Source organism: Calypte anna, chromosome 5A (genome assembly GCF_003957555.1).
Source record: "Calypte anna isolate BGI_N300 chromosome 5A, bCalAnn1_v1.p, whole genome shotgun sequence".
Lineage (NCBI taxonomy): Eukaryota > Metazoa > Chordata > Aves > Apodiformes > Trochilidae > Calypte > Calypte anna.
Genome location: NC_044251.1, coordinates 33,833,569 through 33,859,986, shown reverse-complemented (window position 1 = coordinate 33,859,986; position 26,418 = coordinate 33,833,569). Strand labels below are relative to the sequence as shown.

Here is a 26,418-nt window from a genome sequence, read left to right as displayed (position 1 = left end):
AACATCACAACTGAGTGTAAACTCCCACGAGACCATCTTTTCCTTCTGCTTTCGTGTAGCACCTTACCTAGATGGGTCTGTAGACTTCAATCAGCAGTCACTTTTCACATAATAAATAATATATTCAGAGCTATCATTTCTACAACAAAATTTTATGCGAAGGTTACTGAAGACAGACACCTCCAAAAAGCAGGTATTTCCACAGCTCTTTCCTGGGTTAAATCTTAAACCTAAACCCTGTCTCCAACTTCAGAAAAGAACAGTCAAAATACACAGAAGAAAAATACAACCTGACAACAACAACCAAACTTTTTCAATTTTTGTAAATTGTAAAACTGTAGGATGAAGTGAGATGAGCATTGGACAGGAATGTTCCAGGCAAGGGCTAGATGAGTCAATTAGTGAAATCCTCCTATCCTATTTCCTTCAACACCTGTGATTCCTCTGGGGAAAATTGCAGGGGAAGCATTTTCTGCCTCACCCACCCAAATAGCTTCATCAGACACAAGGCTCTTAACACTGAAGGCAGCAGGGGAAATTTAGACCAACACAGAAAGCACAAGCTGGGAGAAGATGCACAACAGAGTCTTCATTTGGGCTTAAATGAATAGAAAAATTAGGAGGGGAAAAAAAAAAAAAAAAGCTAAACAAAAAAGCCAACACCAACTGAAGCCTAGCTTCTCTCTGAAAACTGCTCCTAAATCTGAACTGTCCTTGCAGATGACTGGATCACATCCAAGCAGCCTCCAACACTCACAGTCTCACAGTGTTTGTCCTTTCATTAAAGGTCACTGTTTTCCAGGCAACTGAGTTTCTTTGCACATTTCTAGATCACACTTAAGCTCTGTTGCATTATACACATTTTTCCTTCACAGGGGTTAAATGAGGCAACTCTGTTCTATCTTAGAATAATGCAGTGGTTAGAAAAAAACACATTTATATCAGTCAGCATGGTTAAGCAGGAAGAAATCTGGAGCTCACTGCTAGTGAATTATTTAAGACAAGAATAAGGGCAAGCAAGGAATTAACAGAGAAATAGAAATAACTTCTGCTTTCAGAAAGTGCAGACTTCTTAATCCAGTATGGTTACTTTTTTTTTTTCATTTCTACAATATGCAGAGAATTTAAAAGATAAAAGGTCACATCATATGCTGTACACTTGCCAAACTGACCCCTAACACATGGATCAACATTTTAGAGAAAGCACTCACAGCAGCAGCTTCTCAAAAACCATAAAGAGCTGAATGGACCAGTTTTCTCCCTTTTCTCAAATTAAAACCAGAGGGTGATCTGTCATCAGCAAAATATCATCACTGGATTTTAAGGGGCACCCCTCAGAGGTGGGAGGTATGTGCATTCACAAATTTCCATATGAGAGAGAAGTATGGGAGGGAGGAATCACATCTCCAAGCCACCCTGTGAAAGCAATGTTACTCAGCAGCACTCTTAAATTATATCTGATTATTTAGTTATCAGACTAGGGCTTAGTAGTTAGCTTATGGTGTTGGCCAAAGGTTGGACTGGGTGATCTTGGAGGTCTCTTCCAACTTAAAACACTCTGTGATCTTGGAGCTCAACCAGCTCCCCAGCAACGTTAGGTAGTGTTTATATACAACAGCACATAAGGCATTATGTTAAAATTAAATCTGTCCAGCACAAACATACCTCATCTCACAAGATCTGCTACAAGGCCTTTAATTGAAAACTATGACTTCTATTCATACACATTCATCATTACTCACACTCCCCTGTGCATTACCACATGAAAATGCTTTAGGAATAAATCCTAGTCAAAATCAGTCACTCTACTCTTCCTCCTAGCACAGTTCCTCAGACAGTCACAAGTCTGTAATGAACTTGTTTTTTAAAGCTAATACATACCTCTATAAAGCTTTATCATTTCCCATAAGAGTTCTTAAAACACAGAGAATGCAGGAAACATTTAAAATCAACATCAGTGCTCAAAATCCAAGTGCAATGACATTTACAGGCATGTGGCTCTGAAGCCACTGCCTCTGACCACCCTCCTTTACAGCAAATTGCTTTGCAGCACATCTAACCTGAAAATTAATGCTCTTCATCACTGTCTATCAACAGCATCTGCTGAATTGAATACAGCTGTAGAAGTTCAGCAGACTTGAGGGTCAAATTCATTTTTGATGCAATCCCAGGAAACTCCCAGAGTTTCAGATGTGACATACTTGGCCTTTTATGTTTTTCTGAAGGGTTGACCAGGTATGAGACAGCCAAATAACACCGCCCGCCAATAAGAAGCTAAAATAGAGCCAAAAACATCTGAGGAATGGACCTCACCATCTGAGATAAGAAAGCAAATTCTATGTGACGTCTAACAGAACACAGCTCAAAGCTCTTTTTGCACTCTTCATTTCTTGAAACACAGTCTAGAATCCCATTAGCTGATCCCCTCTATGATAAATATATACACATCTCAAATTATGGCTTTATCTCTGTGTGTATCCACGCACATGTAAACAAAATCTGCATCTCAATTATCACTACTTACTAGACAAGCCTGAGGCAGGAAGCTGTTCACCCTGGAGATACTCCACATGCCTTCAAGATACTGCTGAGCTTGGATGGTGACCGAGCTCAGGGCACCGCTGAGACCGCTGGGGGCCACCGTGACTTGAACGCTGGAGTTCGGAAAACTGCCCGCACCTTGAGACCATCCCAGTCCCTTCTTCCTCTCTGCCCCAGAGAAGAGATTTGGTGACTTTCCAGCCTGCCTGCCCACCTGCCCAGCAATGAGTGGAAGGTCTCTCTGGGAAGAGACAGTGACCATCCTGGGTACCATGCTGGTGACTGCCCCGGCGCCAGGCGGAAGGTCGGGCATCTCTGGGTAGCTGCTTTGATGGAGGGTGTGCATCATCTGGATGGCTTCCTGCTTCAGCTGATTCAAGTGAGTGGCACAAGTTTCACATCTGCTCTCTCCTTCATTCCTGTTTTTCTGTAAATAGTCAGGCACTTGAAGCTTGTCAAAAATTAAAGCTGATAATCGTGGGTCCTAAAGAAGTGGGGAAAGGCAGAAAAAAACAGTGAGTTAAAACAATGCAGAAAGCAAAAAAAAAGAAAGAAAAAGACAAAAGTTCTTTGTGATTTACTCTCCACACACGGAAGTACTTTAAATCTATTCTCTCAGCGTTTTTTCCTCCAAATACCCTAAAAGACTGTCAAGTAACAGCAGATTAATAAACCATAAGTGAATTCATTTGTATTAGACCCAGCATGAAAATGATCATCAGAATTAAACAATGGAGCTGTGGTGTACTTGATAGCTACTCATTTTTCTAATTAACTCTTCTTTGGAGACATGTAACATGCTTGTGCTTCCCATGCTCAGGAATAACATTAGTTGAGATGCTGGCCCTACAAATACTATAATGTGTTTCACAGGCACATCACCACTTTATATGCAACAAAATTAAACTTTAAAGTTGGGTTTTTTTTAATTATTACGTGACCTGGTAAATGTTTTGTTGTCCTCACCCTCAGAAATGACTAATCAAGTGGCAATAAAAACAGTTTACATGGTGTTGCCCACAGCTGGCTCCTCTGCTAGCAGACTGCTATTTCTGATCTTTGCAACCCAGATGGTCACAATATTCCCTTACGCTACAGTTGCTTTGATGAGAAATAGATTTGAGCCCACAGCCATGTGTGAAGGTGTGACAACGTGCACACTAAGAAGCTGATTTTAAAACAACACCTATTTTGTTTCCACAGAGCAATTCCCCCCTCCCCCCAGCGAGTTCATTTTAAAGCTGCCAAGAAATTTTAAAACCCAGCTCTGTGTTTCCACTTCAGAGATAGTTACCTGTCTCCTGAAATACACAAACACCTTCCCATCCCAAGCCTGATACTGTAAAGATTAGACAGGAGATTAAATCCAGCCATGCTGTAAATCTGCTATCAATACTAATGCTGTGCAGTAAAACTGACCCAACCTCACACACTCTCGTTGAGCTCTCTAAACAATTAAGGTTTTAATGAAATCACAGCGCAGCCAAAGGTTTATTTGTATAATTATTTTAAAGTGAAAATATTTAATTTGCTTGTTAATAATGAGGGCACATAAGGCTAGTAAATCAGCCATCCAACATACGCTGGGGGTATCCCCAGATCAGGGCTCATTTTAAAAATGTATTACTTTATGCCAAGCTGCAATTGCTCTCTCGGAAATGAATGTCCTATTAGAAAACTAACTAATTCTGGTTTTAATTACAGCACACATCAATAAAACTCTTTTAAGAAGTCTTGGCACTGGTGCTTTGGCTTTGCTCATTATTCTCTTCCAACTCTGCCATTTCCTTTTTCTCTGAATTCAGAAAGTCCTAAAACACCACCTAATTTCTGCAGCAGCACCAGCATGGAATTTATCTCTTTTTCAGCTGAGGGACTCCTCCTGCAATAGTTTTTAATCTATGTAACAAGACAGTACAGTGTTGATAGAAATCACTGTGAGTCTATCTAGCATCACATCATTCTGCAGCCAAAAACCATTAACAAAAGTTGCTTTTTCTGCAGCAATCTAAATTATTGTTTATTTATTGACTTGGGGGGGAGGGGGGGGTGGGGAAGGGAAGGGAGGTACTTCTCAGGCTAAGGGCAGCTACTCCTGTTGCTGACTGAAGAATACATTGCATTTGCATTGGTGAACCAGTTTTTAAAAAATCAAGTGAAAGACAGTGTTTCATTATTCCCTCCTTTCTCTTTATTGACGTTTAGATCCTTGCAAAAATGCCTTTGAAGTTGCACCATTTGCTTACTCTCCTAAACGAGAATATTCCTTGCCTCCAAACCTCCCAGAAGACCATAACACCAAATTAACAGATATTAGTCAGAAAAAAGAGAGTTATTAATATTTTAGAAACTTTTCTCTCATCCTGCAGCAGAAAGAGCTACTACTTAGACTTAAAAAAAATACAAAATCTCAGTGCTGTGAGCACTATTAAGCCTCAGGCCAAACAAAGGCCATGCAGCCTATCTCCCAAGAAAAACAAACAGCACCGTGCTCCACAGAAACTTGTCCAAGGGAGAGCCCCCTCAGCAAATTCTTGCCAAGGCTGACACACAGGATCTATTCAAACAGCCCCAAAAAAGCAGCACCTCCCAGTGTCGGGTGCCCCATCCACAGCCAGGCAAATCCCTGGGCTCACTCCTTTGATCCAAGCTGGGCACACACGGAAGCACCTGCAGGTCCCAACTGCGTGAGCCTCATCTGGCAATGTTTAAAATTCCTATCAAATGTCAAAAGTTTCAAATAAGCAATTAAAGCGAATTACTGGGTGAAACAAGCTTCCTATTTAAAAGAAACTACTTCTTTTGATGTAAAGAAAATTAATGACCCCAATTCTTGCTCCATAAACACAGTTTACAGTGTAAGGCAGATCAGAGTCAGGCCTGTCTTGAAGTTACAAGGAAAATGAGTCGATGCCATATTAAAGGGTGGAAGAAAATTTTAAAAATTTTATTTATTTGGAAAATTACACAAAGCAAACTATAAAAGCACACAGCAGGCTAAATTTAAGCGTTCTAATTTATTTAAAGTAAAAAAATAATTATTTTTTTTTTTAAATCTCATTTCAAGTTCTTGTATTTTGCCAACCATTTACCAGGAACCTCTTAACCAACTCATCCAGCCCCTGTGATCCCCAGTTTGCACTAGTGGCCAGCCTCCTCCAGCACCTCACTAAAGCCCCAGCTGTAGGGTTAGATTACTTTTATTTTTCCACCCTGTACAACAAAAACACCTGGCTAATGGTTGGGCGTGAAGGACAGAGGAAACACAAGTTACTGTTAAAAACATTAACTGTAACTTAAAAGTTAAGCCAGCCCCATTAAAGAGGTTTTACTGCCTGGTCCAGAGAAAGCCCCTGCTTCAGCAACTTGCACCCTAACGAGGCTGGGCTGAAAGCTGAACTCTCAGGTTTTACAGAGGGAAGAAATAAAACTTGAGTGACCAAATGTCTCAGGCACTCACGTGGGAGCTGGGGAAGCAGTTAAAGCATCCCCGTTACGACTCCTCTGGTGGAGAGGGAGCCAGACAAAGGGGTGTGCCAGTGGCTGGGGGGGTTGACACAACAATTAAATATACAACATACAAGCCTCTATTCTAAACTGTGCTCCAAAACCACTTCAGTCTGCTGTGCTACAAAGAAAATTACTCCTTTATTCCTGCACAGCATAAACAAACTGTCCTTCCTTTGTCATACCCATTTTCCAAATGCTGTTCCTACCTTCTGAACAAGCAGGATAAGCAAAATACTGTGATACTATAACATTCACAGCTTGCCCTCCCACTACCGAAACTAACACCCTAATTTCAGTCTCAGCTTGTTAAATTTTGCATTAAAATTTTAGATATTCAAACATCGCAGACTGTTCGATGGGTAAAATAAATGGTCCCACTAAGGACAAATGCACTGGAGACCCCAACAGCCCCCAGAAAGGTCAAGGTACAAGATAATTACATGCATTTCTATGAGGAAGAATTTTCTGAAATGTCCAAATTTACAACTATTTTTTAAGCAAGCAATTCTCAAAGACACAAGCAAGCTTGCAAACTGCTGCTGGGAGACTAAGCACACACATGCAAATTGCCACACCACCAGAGACGTGGTCTGCAAGTCCTTCCAAGCTCAACTGAGCAGGATGGTTAAAATTTGGGAAACCAAAAAAACCTTGGGAAACAAAAAAAAAAACTTGGGAAAGACTGTGCTCCCACCAGAACACATAACAAAACACCCATTTAAGTTCAACACCAGCTCCATTTAGCCTGGAGTTTGCCTTCAGGCTTTCCCTCTGAAACCAAGAGCACAGAAAAAGAGCTCAGATTTGAAAGCACATCCAGCAACACAGAACAGAAGGAAAGAAAATAATTTTAATTCATGCTTCCCTCAGATTTTCATCTCAGCTGTTGTGTTGCCTCCCTATAAAACCCCACAAGGACCAAGCTACACAGATCACGCTGATGTGCTGCACGTGGGGCACACAAACAAAACCCACATCTCACAACTGTACAGCCTGACACAGTTCCCCTTGAAACTACAGACATGCTCAAAGCAATCGGGATGTGGCCGAAGGCCAACAGCTCTGAAATGCCCCGCTACAGCTCAAGCACCAAATTCACAGCCAAGTTTTCACAAGCACGCAACACCAAATGACCTTGCTGAAACAGAACTCTTTTGAAAACCTGAAACAGATATTGCCCTTTAAAAATTAGACTCCTGAAATTCTAGTTCAATCTGTAATTTCCCAGGTGTTTCAAGTTTGCCATTAGTTTGCTCAGTTAACAAGGAATAACAGAGCACTATTCCATTGCAAAAGAAACAAAGATTCCAGCTTTAAATCTTACCTTCAGCCACTGACTTGCAGCTTCCAAACTAAGCAAGAGGAGAGGATGCAGGAAAGCATCTGGATTCTCACTTAAGAAGTCCCTGAAGTAATACCCACTCATCTGTAACCTAATCCTTTCAGCGAGGAACTATCCACAGAGTGAGAACAAACGATGACGAACAAATGATGAAAAGTCAAATTGCCAACAACCGTCCTCAGTAATTACCTGCAACCCTTCCTGGCACTAGTTTCTGCAATGCAAGTGTATCTGGAGCAGTATTCTGAATTGAATTAAATTAAATTCTTGATATCAAGATAATTAAAAAGAGAGAAGGATCGCAGAATGTCACACTGAAATATATACTTAAATACAGACCTAGGTAAACAACATTTTTAAAGGATGCTTTGGGAGAAAGGAATGTACTTTCACAGTGCAAAAAAATCAATGTTAATGATTTTTTGTCTTAATCGTCTTTCTAGGTTTCTGCCACACTGCTTACAAATTATTTTTTATCTTACATGACATTGTGAAATATCCACTAATATCTTCTATATTGACAAATAAATTTTAAGGCTGATGCTTGCTTTCAGCTATATAGCAGTCATTGTCAGAAAAAAAAAAAAAAAAAAAAAAAGACAAAGAGAACACTGTTTTTAGAAAAAACAGACTGCTCAATGTAAGCAAGGAAAAAACAGTTTAATGAATAATTTTGGTTTTTGTTAAGGAAAAGTTTCCAAGTTGCTGACCACCTCAAGGGAGTGAAAATATGAGCTCTAGGGCTTCAAGTAACTCATGTTGTGAATTCATTCATTTACTGATCTAATCTTATCAGAATATAAACAACCAAGGAAAAACAAACACACAAAGCTTTCACAAAAACAGAATTCACCAGAAGTCCCATCTTCTGAGAGGCAGGGTATCTGGAACTCGCAGCATAACTTTACTGGCCTTGAAAACAGCCCCCAAGTAAATACAGGGGAGCAACATGTATTTCCAAAATGCACATGCATAAAAAAAAAAATACATTCATTTTTAAGGCCAAATTCCAGTGAGCCTCTGAACCCAAATGTTTCACTACCTTTAGGTGGAAGATCAATTCAAGCCAATGGACTGTGGTCCTTTTCCCATGTTGTCCACTGGCAAGATTTCTTCAAATCTCCAGTCCCCTTACTCTGTTTCTAACCACAGCCTCAGGTCCTGCACATGGACAGATCCCACTGACTCTATCCTGCTGAGACTCAACCCAATTCCTTTTCATCTTTGCCATCCCAAAGAGGTTAGGGAAAAAAAAAAAACCAAAACCTGAGAACACTTTCTTTCTTATTTTATAAGTATACTGCATCTCTTTTAAACAGCACCCATCTTTCTAACAAAAGTCAAGCAATACAATAAATCTGTTAAAAAACCCATGACCCCACACTAAAAATGACTGCAGCATGTTTAGTTATTCTGCAGCCTCCACTGAACTCTATTTATTTCCATTTCCTGCCCACTTTAATGTACTTCAGTGGCCCGCAGTAAAGTTGAAGCAATAGGTGTCTGTCATAAAGATGAATAGTGCTATTGGAATGCATAATACAGTGGAAAGAGGAAATGAGAGCAATCTGGTTTATTTACATCTCAGACTCCCATCAGCACCTCAGCCCACCTCCCCATGGGTTCAGTCGCCTTTCCTGTTACCTTGCTGTGTAGTCCCCTGCAATCATTTGGCTTTTAACTTTGCAGAACTGGAGGGTGTGAGCTGATTGCACAGATTTGAGTTCAGCAGCTGGCAGAGTATGGGAGCAAACAGCCACACAGTGTAGCGCAAAGAAAACAAAATAAAGGCAGTGGTTGCCATTTAAAATAATTAAAGATGCAAAAAAAGAAGAAAAAAAAAAAGAAAAAAAAAAAGGACCCCAAAGAGATCTGCTATCACAGTTAGATTTAGATCAACACACAGGAACCTGACTACTTCTAGAAAACAGTAATTACCATATGAAAAATATTACTTTTAATCTCTTTTTTTTACAGCCTAATTAAACAGATATTTTACTTCCTTTGGAAAATGTTTTTCTTAATTTCATTCAATTTTAACATTTGGTATATTCCATAAACTATACGTCCAAACTAGTATGTAATTTTGTGCTTAATTTTAATAGTGTATGACTTCATTTAAAAATTAGGACTTTTAATTTGCATGTTTATTGTTGGTTTTAAGTAATCCTTTAATTTTCCCTCTTGGATCTGTGGCTTATTGCAATTTCATGATGCAAATTCAGTACTGATTTTGTTGATATGAATACATTGTCTTCCCATACTCATCATCTTTTTTTCTCTCTCTCTCTTTTTTTTTTTTAATTTTAAAAACCTTCATCAAGCCCTTAGCATTTTGAACAGCAGCAAGCATTTGGGGAAATAGCTGCATACTTCTCATCACCACACAATACTTTGGTGTCTGAAAAGCCTTTGTTTCGAAAATTGCTTTCAGAAGTAGCCACTTACATGAAGTTACCTTTCAGAAATTCAGACAAAACCTTTTGATAGAAATTAGACACTTTTATATAAAAGATAATTAACTTCCCATCCTTAATTATTTCATCCTTGAAACCAGAGAACAAATTTTGTTAATCTATAAATCAGATTATGGAAGTTCTGCCTATCAGAGCGTATAAAAAGTTACAATTTCCCTTTCCTCTTTAAAGCAAATGCAGTGCTTATGAAAAGTATTAGAATGACTACTCTGGAAACCAATGCTCTCTGGTAGCTTCATCACATGAAATGCTACCTACTGCACAGACAGGTTGAGTTGGGTCAGGCATGGATAATACAGTGGCTCTGAATTTCAGCACAGGGATGAAAATCAGATGGCAGAACCACTGCAGGGAAAACACACTGCCTTGTCAGGATGCCTCAGGAACATCAACTGGATGCATTGTACTGGAAACCAAAGGACGTGTCCACTATTGCAGTTACTTAGGCAACAGGCTATGTTTTCAGGCTGACAGATTGCAATGGAAAGCCTTGTGAGATGGACTATCTCACTGATGAAGTCTGGCTGGAGACCAGCAACCCAGCCCAGACAGCCCTATGGACCAGGAAAGGAGTAATGCCCCAGATGAGATCTTCACTGTGCTTAAGTGATCATAACTGCATTTGTCCCCACAGAACCATGCCCATTTGTATCAGACAGACCTTCAGTGAGGAAGTTCAAGAACATCTGGACACCAGCCACAGTCAAAGCAACTTTGGCATAGGAAAACTGTATACAAAGAAAAAAAAAGTGCTTGGAGCACTCAGGAAATCTGTATACAAATCCTACAACTCTTTCAGTCTGGCCATCTGAATCCAATTAAAAGAAGGCTCAGGAGCAGAAGTTAGGGAGTGGACACATTTTCCAGATGAACATCATTAGCATAATGTAGATTTAAAATCAACTCTGAAAACCAGTGCTTGGCATTTGAACACACCCTCTCAGTGTCTCTTTCACTTGCTCATTTTATCAATTATTTGTTTGGTAAACGAATACTTGAGGACTGTACAGAAACAATTCAGCTTTCACAACCAAAGGACTGCCCATTCTGCACTCCTCTTGCAAGCTACAAGTTGCACAGCACACCAGGTAGTCTGTCTCCAGAAACAAAACATACATTTTGTTCTTTATCTTAAAGGTGCCTCTGCCACAAAAGAGAAAAAAAAAATCTTGGCTGAAAAATCTTGTGTTTACATCTGAATTTAAGAAGTACTATAGTGGATTAGATTTTTTTCCTCTTTCTCCTTGCTTGGGCTTAGTCAAGAAAAAAAGAAGGAAAAAAACCTGTAGGCACAGATGAACAGAAAAGGAACAATGAAGTGTATTTGTAACTCCTCAAACTCAAGCCTGAAGAGTTTACTCTAGATCCTCTGCTTTTTGGGTGGCACATGTGCTAGACACCACCTCCCTCTCCAATCCTTTTATCCCATGGAAGCTCTTTAAAATGGATTTCTGTGTGTCTTTTTTTAATACCACTCTTCAGAAGAGGAACTTTAGCAAAGAAATTCACAAATTTGCCATCAGCTACCTCTAGAAAAGTAAGGTCCTTGCGTATGCAGTATCTCTGGAATTGGATGGAAGTAAGGTCCATGGTTGTCCCTTGGTTTTGGTTAAATGCTGGTGCATAGAAGTAATTGACTTCATTCTGCTGTCCCCATCATGCATTAGAAAGAAAAGATAAATATGCACATCCTAAGAGTCACTCCCTAAGGTGAATTATGAGCACAACCATAAAAAACAGCAGATAAAGAGACAGACCATGAAGGAGTTTCTACAGGACAAAAAGCAGTTTAGAAAACAAGAATGTGGGAAGTTCAAAGGAGTGTAGCTTATTTAGCTTAGAGGAGAGAAAACTGAGCCTCCTCCAGTACACAAAAAGTAGTTACAAAGAGATTGGTGACCAATCACTTTCCACATCCACCTCGGGAAGGAAAAAATAAGAAATCATGCAACTTTTCAGCAAAGACACTTTAAGAAAAACTGTCAAAGGTGAATGAATGCTGGCAAGTGCTGAAAAACAGTGTTGAAAAATCTCATTTTTCATGACATGTTCTGAAGAGCTGGTGAGAAGCATCCCAGGGTACACGATCCAGGTGATTCCATTTCAGCAGAGGAAGCTGGAATACTTTTTAAATATCTGAAGATCCTTTTCCAGCCTTCTGTACTTATGATCCCAGTTTTGAAAAGACAAGTAACACATCTTGAGACAGACTTGTTGCTTGGGTTCAAGTGCCACAGACAGACAAGGAATACAGACTTCAAAATACTCTTCTCCTTTGATGACTATTCAGTAACTTACACTACCTCGCTCAAAGCAAGTTTTCCATCTTGCGCCATTGCTTTATTAATTCCATACCACTTGTCCTAGTTGTGACCCCATGTATCACCTTGAATAATTCCTCTTTTGCCAAATATTCACAGCCTGTCACTACAGTACCCAAAACATTCTTTATCATTAACCATACTACATACGTATTTCCACTTTCAATGTACCGTTACAGATAAAAAGAATAGAATCATTATATTCTGCTCTCTACAGGTTCAGGGGATAATTTTAGGAATCTAAATGAAATGCCTAGATGAGATGGTGTAGGTCCAACCACTTCTACCTGTCCATAATATTCTGGAAATAAATATAATAATAAAGATGAATTAAAACCTCAGAAATGTGAACTGGGAAAAAAAATTTAATTTAAAAAGCATGAAAAAAACCAACATATTGGACAGTATTAATTGCATTACAGTAACTAGATTATCTCCTTGCAAAGTTCAAAAAAACCTCTTTGCAAAGCCCACTAAAAGGGGATGTGGAGTAACACAAACTAGCCACTCCAGATTACAAAAAGAAGATATCTCAGGATGGCATGAGAAAGATGAATCCATGGCCACCTGCAGTATTATCTGTCCAGATGTTTCCAGAGGCTCTGCCATCAACACATTTCACAGCATCTTCCAGAAAATTTTCTCAGTAAGCCTCTTGCTCCTCTGACCCTGAGGCAACTCTAACAGGATTTCAGGAATAACAAATAATCACACACAAAACAAGGTATGGTTTCCCCCAGAAACCCACACAAATGACAAATGGACAGACATATAAAAAAGCCTAAATATATGCTGAGCAAAGAACAGTAAGGACTAGTTACTTAAATAAGTCCTGAAAACTTAAAATAGTCCAGTATGTTCTATGGCTATAATTTACTTACAGACTTCTGCTATTTAAATAGTTTCTTTAGGTGAGAAGTTGAGCAACGAGCACCTCAATATCATGGACCAGGAACTAGCAGCAGTAAAACACTATGCAGAAACATAGAAAGAGCAAGTTTATTATTACTAGTAAGATACTCATGCTGCTGCTTTTGTTGCCTCTGTCGGTCTTCAAAAGCCATTACCTGGCCAGTATTAGATAATCCTTTATCAACAAAAAAGTTATTTCTAATAATCCTATGGCATATCAAACAATTGCTTTGCATAAGGGTACTTTGGCTTCCCATAAGAATACTGCTTTTTTCAAGTTGGCTGCTACCCTTTGATTTTACAGTCTGTAACAAGCCTTTCAATGGCTACATTGAGTTGTGAACAATAAAGTATGTATCCAGCCTTGAACCCTTGAAATACCTGACTGGACACCACCAAAGGACACTGAATGTCTTCCATACAACAAATAAGAACTCCTTCTGGCAACCCAGCAAATCACACTCCTGTAAGCAGGACAACAATGGTCCTGTAATTAATACCCCCCTGTAATCCTCATGGCAAGAAGCCCTGCAGTGGTCCTGCGAAATGTCTTCCCATCTAATAGGATGGTGTAATAAAAGAGCAGCTCCCTTTCCTGAAGGTCTGCCTTCTACAAACATAAAATCAATGTGGCTATGTCCACAGGCAGACAAAACCCCACTTCAGCCATGCTCAGAGCATCTTGAAAGCCATGTTAATAGGGTTTATAAACTCTGCTATGACATGGGATATAAACTCATGGGCTTGTACCTGTGTATAACATGCATACATGTAGACATGTCCACAGATGGGTGAATAAAATACTTCTTTAAACTCCTCACACACAAAAAGAAGCCTTATCTCTTAAGACACAGAAGCAACCAAATACCTGGCAACAACTTTCAAAACCCTTCAAGCCAGATCCTATTAAACCAGTAACTAAGAGATGAAAGGCTCTAACTTGTCCTACCAGTCACACTTCCAGGGTCCTTAAACATTTATGATGTCTAACGTTGCTTCTGTAAAAATTCCACAAATGTAGACAATGCCTAACATCATAGGATACATTTAAGTTTCCATTCAATTGAAGGTACTACATAAAAGGATGTTTTTATTTTAATTTGTGTTCTGGGACCTTGGAAAAGAAACTGCCTCATCACCTGATGGAAAAGGTCAAATACAGAGGAGAAAAGGGTCCTTTTAAGAGAAATTAGAGTTCCCGACTAAGACCTAGGCCACGAAGAAGTCCATGGCAACATTCATACTCAATGAGAAGTCAGTTTTTCCACGACTAAGTTGATGCACTCCTGCTCCTAGCTTCAAATCAGCGATGAATTCTTTCACTAACCTACCTCTTCATTACATAAAATGCCCATGAAATGGATGTTTGTAGTTGTTGGCTTACAAGTTACTCTATCTTAGTGTGCCAGTTTCCCCCTTCATTTTAAAACAAAGTTCTGTGGCAGTTAATAATGTGTCAAATGTGCAGCAAACCACAAAAAAGTACATATGCCACCCAAGTTGCCATATTATTTTTACAGATCTAAATGCCAATTTAAAACCAGAAAAATGTGTAATCACACCTTGGTAACATCTTTACAAAACCTGACAGCTTGTCAAACAGCTCCCATTGTGGGCAGAGCAGAAGCAGTTGTGCAGATCATTAAAGGCCAGTGAAGAAACCACCTTGTCCAGCCTGCTGCACATCACAGCCCTGCTAATTTCAGTCGAAGTTGCAACCCCAGTTGGCTTATTTAATAAAAATAGATGCTTTAGTGTTTTAAGAAACATGCACCCTTCCTTAAGCATGTGCCTTCCAAAGCCACATTCCTTCTGAAATCATCACATTTTTGAAGTACAAAGTATATGAATAAAAAAACATACCATCAGACAGCACTTGAGGTGATATAAATCCAGAGCTGACACACATTATTCTTTGCTCCTCTGCCAGTTCATAAAAGCTGGGCCAGAAACTCCATTCCTAATGTCGATGTGGGAAACCCAAGTGGTTGATTCCAGGACTCTCAGCACCATCCTGAACACTGACTGTGTACTGCTAATATTTGATTTACACTTGCAGCTCTAGTCTCAAAGAAACCCATTATGCAGGTTATGTTAAAAAATGTGTGGTTTACTTCACAAGACTGATGCTGGGATTCACAGGGAAAACCTGCACAGACAGCACAGACTGGGATGTTACCACTCCAGCTCCAATACTGACTGAATACTCACTGAAATAAATTAACTTCATCTCATGGAAGTCCATGCATGAGGAAGCTGGGCAAGATTTATTCAAGATTACAACCTCAGGAGCAATGCATCTGAATCAAAGGTAAGCCAAAAAATAAATAAATGAAAATGGGACCAGCTAGAAATAACAAAGCAGCACGGCCAAGGCAGCAGTGACACGACAGCCAGAGGCATCTCCAGAGCAATCAGAACAACTGTCCACAGATCCTGCCAATGAGCCAGATGCTGCTGCTGGAAGAAGGCTTGTGTTGATATAAACTCAGAGATGTGAGATGCTTAACACCAAGAGCAATCAATCGTCACGATTCTCATGTGTCTGCCAAGCTTCACTATTATGCCACAAAGAGATGAAAACAAACTTCCTAAAACACATGTCGATTTTACATGACATCAACTCCCCCAGCCCTCCCCTTACTACTCAGAAACAAACGAGCAATTTGGGTGTAGCTATAAATGACCTGATGCTTTTCCTGAGTTAACAACAGAACCAGGAAAGAATATCTTTGACTAAACAGTTCACTGTGCACACGCTGCCAGAAAACCGATGAACTTATCATACTGTATAGGAAATTCCTATCTTCCACACCAATTAGTGCCCCAACAGTGATTGATTTTATAATCCCAAATTTGACTTACAAAGTGACTTCCTCTGGGGCCAACTTTCCATTACCCAGCATGTGGAAAATTGCACACGGTCAGTGCACTACAAAAACTGAGGGAAAATAAGTGCTATTTAAACCCCAGTTCTACTGTGCCTCCACATTCCTTCTTTCCTAAGGGAGATGCACTTTTGACAGTTACTTCCTCTCCCTGCACCAACATCCTATCTCCACCATACACCAGCTGGGCACTCAATCAAAACAGAAACAACAGGAACTAGCAACTACTTATTACAATAGGATCAAAACATTTCTAGGCACTAATGCTCCGCCAAGTCACTGTCCTTGAAGACCCTGCCAAAATCCACTGCTTCCCTCCCATCGCAGACACCATTACTGAGTGGTTCCACTTCAAGCTGAAGCACCATGTATTAAAATAAATTTTAAAAAAAAATTATAAATCAGAGCTTTTTAATCAGAAGTAACTCGGTGGCAGGCATTCACATCTCAGACCTGCAGGAGGCAATGAAACGGGGCAGCAGAAAGGTGAGAAAATCAACTGGCACATGACATGGGCCAATGTTTATCCTTTATTTTAATCAAGCTAACATCAGCTCCAGTCTATAAAACCAGAACTGTACTGCACACTAACTACCAGAGTAATCACAGCAACAACACCACAATATGATTACTGGACGCTAATTATATCTTATAAAGAGTTAAAGACAATCAAGTACATGTAATGAAGATTTATATGCAGTTTTCCACTGACTTGGAAATAGCTTCATACATTAATAAGTTAAAGCTACTGCCAGGAACAAAGCAAACAGTTACATCTACATGACAAAACGCATGTAACGCAAGAGCCAGATGCTGGGTCCTTTCATCAAGGAAGCAGTTATTTAATTCCTGGGAAAAGATTTCTCTCTCTCTTTGTTCCATCAATACATAATATTAAAAGAACCAGTCCTGGCCTCGTGGCCTGGTCTGGGTTTGAACCTGAAGCACTGCAGAGGGGCATGAACCAAGGGTCTCCTTTTCCTGCCGCACAGATCTGCCTGGACAGTAAGCACAGGGAAACTGGAGACACCCTAAGACCACATCCAGGTCTCCCAAATCCACATACAACAGTGCAGACCCCAAAGTGTCTGCCAAGGGAGACTGTGCCTCCTCTCACACCTTTCCAGAAGGCCAGTTCTCAATGGGTGAGCATAATAGGGAATGCCAGGGAGCTGCCCACACTTTCCATCACAGCTGCTGATCTCCAGCTCCCAGACACAAGGGATCCCTTGGACAACAACTTAACAGCTCCCTACTCCAAGAATAATTCAGGTTGGAAAGGACTTCTAAAAATCACCTGGTTGCAATCCCCTTGACACAGGCAGTGGTATCTTCAAGTAGATCAGAGTGCTCAAAACTCCATCCAACCCGACCTTGAGCATTTTGAGAGAGGGGGCATCCATACCTTGCCTGGGCAGTCTGTGACAGTGCCTCACCACCCTCAGAGGAAAGAACTGCTGCCTTATATCTAAGCTAAATCTATTCTCTTCAAGTTTAAAGGCATTACCCCTTGTCCTATCACTCTATGCTCTTGTAAAAATCCCTCCCAGCTTTCTTGTAGGCCTCCTCTAGGTACTGGAAGAATGTTTTAATTTCTCTCCAGAGCTGTCTCTTCTCCAGGCTGAACAACCCCAACTCTCTCAGCCTGTCTTCACAGGAGAGATTACTCTGAGGCTCCAGATAGATAAAATAACCAGACTCACTCTGAAAATACCAATTGTGAAGTACACTCCTGAACACAACACAACAGACAGAAGCACTTATAAACTGATCATTAACCAGGCAACACCCCTGCAGCAAATAAAACTTTGCAAAGTACTGCAATGCATACCTGGTTGTTGTGACATCTGCTTATGTTTTCTTTGTGTTAATAAGTTGGACAAAAGAGAAAGATAATTGAGTTTATGTAGACACCATGGCAAAAATTACAAGGTACTGCTAACTGCTCATGAAAAAGAGCATAAAATCTCAAATGAAGCACGTATACTGTCTGAAAAGCTTAAAAGTTACCACATTTTATAATGAACCATATACAACCAAATGGTGTTTGCTGACGATTAATTTTATTCTGAACCAAGAATCCCATCATAAAACGAAGGAAAATTCATAGTCTGAACATCGCAGTTGTTCTGAGCACATTTTCAGGCATATGGCAATTTTATAATGGTCATTGGGGATGAAGAGCTAAAATTCTCTTGCAGACTCTGAATTTAAGATATTTCACATAAAATTACATATCTCAGGAAGAAAATAAATTGTTGAGTGTGCAACCTCACAACATTACAGCCAATATGCAGTATATATAAATCTGACTACCTCTCAATATGAATCCAATTTTTAGTAAAAAGACCCAAATGCCTTATAAAGGGTACAAATAAGTAAACAAAATAATTGTTTGAAGGTTAATGAAGACATTAGAAGAAAACAAATATAATGAGAAATGCCTTAAGTTTATACAGTCTGAGTTACCTCAACATTATGCAGCTACAATATGTGATCCACTGTTCCCAAGTACATGCCCTAATTACCATTTTAAGTCTGTCATTTAAATAGTTCCTTCCTGTTTAAAATGGAGAAAGCCACATGCATTTTCCCAGCGCTAAGCATTGTGTAAGACTCCTTTCTCTTCCAACAAGCTGTCTGAAGATGGATGAGGTTCCAAACTGATATAATTTTTAATTACGCATTTTTCTCTCATTACTAATTTCCTAAACATGTCTCTAATCTGGCAGTGAAATCTCTGAGCGCAGTAGGTGTATCCACATACATCATGCTCTAGAAAATTAATATGAGATAATGATCATGACTGCCATCACAACATAACCTGAAACAAGCAAGATACATTAGAGGTGGTACATACTCATTATATTCTGATCTCAAGTGTTTCTGGAAAGCAGCCGTTAATGGATACTTTTGCTCCTTCCTACATCTTGGAATCAATAATGCAGCTATTTGGGTCCAAGAGAGGGAGATGATTCAAGCAACCTCCCCTTTGCACTTACCACCAGGCAGTTACAAACCCATGATGCCCGATGCATATTCACCCCTTCACACCCTTACCCTAAATACTCCACTAAGCAGCACTGTTTGCATAAGGAAGCCACGATCATCTGCTCCTCTACAGAAGGTAAGCACTGGTACCCCAGCTCCCACCTCCCATCAGGGATCCAACAGCTCCCTCCACCTAGGATAAGGTTTCTTGGTGGGGTTGTCCTCTCCAAAAGCACAGGAAAGCACCCACCAAAGCAGGAGGAAGGCACATGCCCGTGCATCAGAAGGAATCACAATCCCAGCAGCCATTTGCATCAGATGCTCTTTCAGAGGGCAGGAATCAGGATTATGCTGAGCCTCATCAGCTTAGGTCAGCCAAGAGCCAGCCAGTTCCACAGCCAGGATTTCCCTCATTCCTCGGGCCTCTCTCACTGCCTGAAAGCTGAACAGCTGGCAGCACTCTTCTACCACTAAGCCAGCAGGGCAAGATGGCAACTTTTAGGCTAAAAAGAAAAGAGCAAAAGCTAAGGGCACCTGTCACTGGGCCTTCTTCCCAGCTAGAAACATTACACACCAAATTCTCACAGGAGCCAAACTTCCAGCATGCCAGCTGCCTTCTCATCAGCTGACACTTCCTAAATAAAAGGGGGAAAATCCTAGGAACTGTTCAGAGAAGCTGACATTTCAGGAATCAAATAAAACAAAACAAGATGAATCACATGCACTTAAATAAATTTATATCTTCAAAGTGGTCTTGAAATATATGACAAGTATGACTGCCTACTCAAAGAAAAGGGATCACTGCTGTTTCACAGACACATGAAGGCAGAGATTAGCACAGAGCTGAAGCATGTGCACTACAGTAATGCACATAAAAACCAATGCATACATAAAGAACACCAGTAGGAGGGCTCTGGTGTACAGGCATGTAACTCATTAGTCTTTAATTCCACACTGAGCAAAATGCATATGCTAAATAGGGTAAGCATACCTAAAAATGTAATGCTAGCTGAATTGCCCTAGGTCCCTAGGGAAGTCTGAGCACAGACAATGCGAGAAGACTGGAGCTGGGATGTTTCACTGTACTCACAATGAAAGGTGGTTGACAGAAAAATTAGACAATTTCACATTTTTTATCAAAAAAAAAATAAATCTACAGTTTCCTAAATATTCCACCAAAATCTCATCCTGTTTTTCTATGTGCTGGGCATCTGCTGACCAAGAACAAAAGCTTTAAAGCCAGCCTTGACTTCCCCAAGAACTTAAGAAATTTGACCTCTTATGAGAACACTGGTTCTTCTCGAAAACAAATACTTCTATTCTACTAAACTTCATTCATTCAGCAAAGGGAAGGAAACACTGGGTGATGCCCCATTTTCTCTTTCCCACAGCATCTTGAAAGGACCAGGAAGAAGACAGGTACAAACCCAAGGCTTCACCAAAGCTTTGCTGTGCACCACCCACCCCCTTGACTAGAACTGGTGCCCACACAGCATTCAAGATAACGCTGAGCTGCACAACACAACCCTGCACCACAAGACAGGAATTCACTGACCACTGAAGTCAAGGCAAGCCTTTCAAATGACTTCACTGGATTATGACTGGGCTTCCACTTCTTTTTAGTTCTCGTTAGCATTTGCTGACAACTCCTTTACAACCAGAGGGACGGGTTCTTTATGAGAAGCTGTTGCAGCTGCCCCAGCTAATGCCTTAATCCACAGACTGAAGCAAGTCAGATTATCTACACCTATCAAAAACATTATGCTTCATAAGCTATTTTTCTGCTTCAGTAAGGAGTAAGCATGTTTTTATTTCTTACTATGTTTACCCATTACCTCATCAAGTGGCATTATTGTTACTGTTTCTGAGGTTCTCCTAGAATAGGAACATATAAAACAGGATTTCCTCCGGCTCTGCATACCTACTTATTTCAGAGTCATTATTGACAGAGGACTAGATTGAACAAAGACTTAACATCAAATAAGCATTCAAAACATCTGGGAACAAAGATATACCTGCCTGGAACACTGCATCTCTAATTTGTCTTAAAAAAAAAAAAATGCCACTGAGGCACAAATTGGCTTTAAAGATCACTTTGACAGTAACATTTTAATGAGAAAAATGGAAGAGCTAAAAACTTGCATGTGGAACACCTAACCTAGTGGGCTCTAAATTAAGTTTACTGCAACTTTAACACAGCAATCTTCAAATAAGATTCTCTTTTTTACTGGAGATCAGAAGCACATTCACTACTATCAAAAGGAACTCTGCAGAAAAGATGCAAGTCCTGCATAAGAATCCTCCAAAACCCCAAACCAACTACATACAGTCTTCCCTGTGATTACAAGCAATAGCTGAAATATCCAAGGGTAGGTAACAGTACTCATCTCTGAGATTTTAAAATATCTCTAACCAATGTGTTAAAGAAAACTTATACACATCTTTATGTGAGAAAAATACAAACAATACTGCTCCAGAATAGGAAGTAGTTCGTTCCTCGTGGTTTTTAACACCATTTGGATGTTGGATGGGAACATTTATCAGAAGAAATTGCCTTGCCAGAACGTGGTTCCCAGCAAAGCCAGCACTGTGCAGCAACACGTCCTGTCCCCATCACACCGCCCCACAGGGCACACTGCTGATAGCCCAGCACTGAAAAGCAGCACAACCTGCTCCCTTCTGCCTTCCCTCCCAACCATCCTGCGGGCAGACACACTAACTCAGGGGTATGCTTCCAGAAGTCACCCTGTAAGCACATCTTTCCCGAAAATTAACAGGAATTTGGAAGAAAATCATAGGCAAACAATGAAAAAACAAACCAGAGGTTACAGACTGTCCATATAATTCCTCTCTATAGGGCCAAAGCCAGTAGGACATGGAAGAAATAACCCGAAAGCTACAAGGATACTTCTTGGGCTAAGAGCTTAGCATCCAAAATTACCCTGGCAATCTCTTAAAGACCTCCATGCCTGCAGTGTACACAAGAGCAGAGGCAGCCAGCAGGTGAGAGAAGCGCACAAGCCATGTAAGGATGCTTGAGGAGAAACACTACTGCTCTGTTTAATGCTATCAGCTCCTGCCTGCCTGAGGACATTTCCTACCTCTACCTACAAACACAGATTCCCCGACCACTAAGTAAACAGTCTTTGAAGATAACAAAGCTTATTCTAATCTCTCACTGATGTCACTCCTGTATTGTACTCAGATGAGCTACAAGACTCCTGGGTTAACTAACTCCTCTGTAACATCAAGATTTCCTTAACTCTTTGCTCTTGCACAGATTTAAGGAATCCCATTGAGGTACAGAAAGGAGCAGATTTTTCACACAATGCATCTACATTTTTTCTTGTTGAATAATCAGAGACATTTTTCAGCTCAGTCTTTTAGATTCGGGAGAACTGGTTCTGAACCATCAGGTTTAGTGAGATGACCTTTTACCACTTCCAAAGAAAGCCTTTAGTAAGAAGAGGATGCCCTGGATTACCTTCCAGCACTGGCAAACAGGGCTCTATTGCTCCAGTGGCAAGAAGAAAGAAAAACCTGGACTAGCAAAAGGAATTTAAATGGAAACTACAGAAAGTAAACACAGAAAGGCAGGGAACTTCCAATGCCTCACCTCAGAGAACAATGTCTTAGTGCTCTCACCTGTGTTCACTCCACAGAGCCAAGTGTTTATTCTGCATTCAGTTCTTTAGCTATCTACTCATTGCTTTTCATTGCAATCCAATCCTACAAGAGTTAAGCCCTCCCACAGCAATACAAAGATCAGGGAAAAATTCAGGGTGAGTCAGAAAAGCCAGCCCTGAGTGTATAGTATCTTTCATGTTATCATTCAGACTTGGCAATAAGAAGCTGAAAACCAACTAAATTCTTACAGCACAAATCAGAGCTATTTTGCTCTTGAGCAGCATGTGCTTACAAGTGGCCATGACCAGAATAATAAAAGGATATACTGCACAAATCTAAAAGGGGATTCAGTGGTGGCCGAATATTAAAGCTCAGTGTCAGTCCCAAGGCAAATTACTTTTGGAAGGTCTGAGTATTCTAAGCCTGGGTTGTTTGCCTCTTGCATAAGCTATGCCTTAGTTATACCAAACAGATCCTAGTGCTATTTCTACAGATAGATATACAGGTAATTATGCTCTCACTGAACACAAAATGAACAGGATGTGCTCGGAAAAAAAAATAAATAAAAACAGACAGAGGTAATGATACCTACACAAAGAGATGGGTTTGGAATACAGACATTAGCCCAGTTCTGCAGTCTGGCTTCCATTTTACCAGAGTAAATCAACTGAAACTACATAGCACCAACAGGTTTCATTTTCCACCTTTTAAAACAGGTTTTCAGTTCCCCTGCCAATAGAAGAACCATGATGCAAACTGCTATGAAATTAAAATCCAGTGCCATATGTAACTGAAGACAGAAGTAGAGAAACTTACAGCCAGATTCAGGACAACGTATTACTGAAAATACACTTCCCTAAACCCAGTCATGGCTCCCCAAAGGGTTGTTACCAAAGTCACAACTACTTCTCACTGCCAGAGACCCCACAGGGAGCCATTAAGGCCATAAGCTGAGGTCAGGGTGTTGCTACTCATGATCAAATTGGCAAATACTGAGCACAAAGTCCACCCTTCCATTGCAAGCACCAGAGAAACCCATCCTCAGCCTGTGCTTCACAAGCACAACATGGCACAGTAAGAAACTCTCTAAATCACTCAAGTATTTTTCCTAATCACTTAGCTTCTTGTGGAGACCTCAAATTTTAAACTCAAATTAAAAGTATCTTTACCAGAGGTCAGTCAAGCAGCAATAAGACCACAGAAGCTGGAAGGTTAAAGCATCTCATATTTATAAGAGTATAAGCATGAAATTCAGAAAGGGCCCCCAGGGATCCCTAAGCAAGACATGAAGGTGTAATTAAAAACCATAAATCCATCAAACGAAAAATATGTAAACTTAATACATTAACTCATATATTTTTCTTCCTCAACCACATTTGTCTTACCCTGCACTCATTTGCAGCCTACAATAAAAAATTAACAATATGAGAAGAAATATTTCTGAATATGTGGAATGTGAATATCAATAATAAATGCTTTTTACTTTATTCTTACAGGTAATTGCTGAAAGCAGCTCTCTCAGCAGACTGCTGAGACTCTGCATATTATAAATTACTTCAACTGTATCTCCTCTTTACAAAACCCACAAAAGGCCAGTATCTTACAGAGTTTCCATGCCACTCAATCATCCACACAAAATTACCCTTGTGAGAGCTTGTTGGAGGAATGTGAAATGTACCTGCCTCCTGCAACAGAATCTTCAGAGAATGACAGCAAAATAGCTCACTTCTGCATTCAGTTACACAAGCTATACTAACACCTGAACATTTTAACTGGAGATTCTGGGTTTAACTTTATATTTAATTACAAGCTACAGGCAAAATACTTCCAGGCCAAATCAGGGCCCCTGATTCACCCACAGAATAGTTTTCAAGCCATCTTAGCTCACAAAAGCTCTGCAGCACCTGTAGTTCACACCATGGCTGAGCTACTTCTTCTGAGAGGGGTACATGGGACAAGGCAGCCCTTCCATCTTCTGCTCAACATCCAGAAGAGCAGCACCAGCATTGCCCAGAAGTGACAGCAGAAAAGACACTTGTGCCTCACTTCTTATAACTCAAAGGGCAATTTTGTAGAGCAAATGCATTTCTCATTACTATTGTGTTTCTTTGGGACCAGATGGCCCAGGGCCAGGCAGCGGTACAGGAGCACCTCTCTCCCTCACACCACACCCAGCATTAGGGCACAACCATAGGGATTATGTGATATTTCCATCAAAGACTGAACGCAGTTTTCCCTCTGTCACTGAAGAACTTGTTCTTAGAAGTGGAGCAGCCAGGTCCCTACATATGTGTTTAACACAAAACTGATGCACCACAGCAACATAGCCAGTGTTTCTCAGATAATACCCAGGCCGGCCAAACTTCCCTTTTCCTAACATTTAGCCATCACTTTTACAAATCCAGGCCAAAACTCTTAACACAACTCTGTAGCTCTTTCAACACAACACACAGTACAACATTGGCAGAGATTGGCACGCTCTTTACACTTGTCCTAAGCATACTTGACACACCAGAAGCAAAATCCCCCTTGCCCTGGATGCCAGGGATTAGCTCACTCAACCATCTCCTTATCCTTTCTTCAATCATTTGGACATCAGGTGCTCCAGCATCATTTGGCCAATTTTCAACTGCTGAACATAAGCCAGATAGATCTGTCCAACATCTACTGACTGTTTACTGCAGCTGAAAATCCTTTATTTGCATGAATCAGGCCATGTAGGATGCTTCCAGTCTTGGCTGGTGACTGGTCGGTCACCCAGGCTTGGCAGTGGTCTTGGCTTCTGGAGCCAGTTCCATATCAACATCTGCAAAGCACTCCACAGATGAAGAACTTTTTTTTAAGATTGGGCTCCTAGCCTCTTAAGCCTCCTGGGAATGGTGCCATTGGTTGCTAGAGCCCAGCATCAGTTGGGCAATAGATACAAGCAGTTGGCTTTACACTCCACACAAGACAATTTGGTGTTAGAGAGGATCTGTCACAACACCAGCACATTTTGTCCAGAGGCTCTCAAAGACTCAACAGTGCAATGTTACACTGCTCCTTACCTACCAGTACAGAGAGCCTTTATATAGGACCCCAAAGCAAGAAAGCCACTGAAACAAGGAGGGGCCAGATTTCTTCATCATCCAAGCCACTTGCATGGTATTTCCAACAACCATTGAAATTATCACATCTCTGCTTGTTGCAGTCCAGAAACAACAACAGCTCCTGGTGCCCTGTTTTGGGGTGTGTACCACCAATCCAGCTATTGAGCTCACCTCATCCAAGACACTCAGCACTGAGGACTGCATGATGTACCCTGGCCACAGCCACCACCTCTGTGCTGCTCAGGAGACACATCAAATGCAACCTCAGTAGGCAACCCCCATGAAAATTTTTACTTGCAAAAGGTACAGACAAAGGTGTAGGAGGCCGCTGTACTCTAAAGTCTGTAACAGTAGCAACAAGGCCAAAAGGAGTAAATACATGCTACAGCATCCATTGGAGTGAGAACAACCCAAGGCAACAAAAAAGGAGTACAACACAAACTGAGTACTTCTAACTTCTGAAATTACTTGAAACACAAAGCTCATCACTGCCCATTTACAGTATGATCAGTACTGATCAATATACACACACAAACCATGCTGTAACAAATTGTCTGTTGTGGTGAGACAGGAAACACATTTAAACATAATCTTTTGAATGCAGTGAGAACTAAGACTAATCCTTCACTTTCACAGGCAGTGCTGAAAGCCAGTCAATGCCCAGCCTAGACAGAAGTGTAACATTTCAGTTCTGTACAGAAGGCTTCCCATACCATTCAC

At 40.5% G+C, this 26,418-nt stretch overlaps 1 protein-coding gene across 1 annotated transcript in view; it reads right to left on the bottom strand.

The window, feature by feature from the left end:
* KIF26A (kinesin family member 26A) overlaps positions 1-26,418 on the bottom strand; it is a 98,820-nt gene that overhangs the window by 61,215 nt on the left and 11,187 nt on the right. Inside the window, exon 3 of the mRNA XM_030452579.1 lies at positions 2,525-3,025. Coding sequence (XP_030308439.1) covers positions 2,525-3,025 — 501 coding nt within the window. The remainder of the gene's footprint in view (positions 1-2,524; positions 3,026-26,418) is intronic.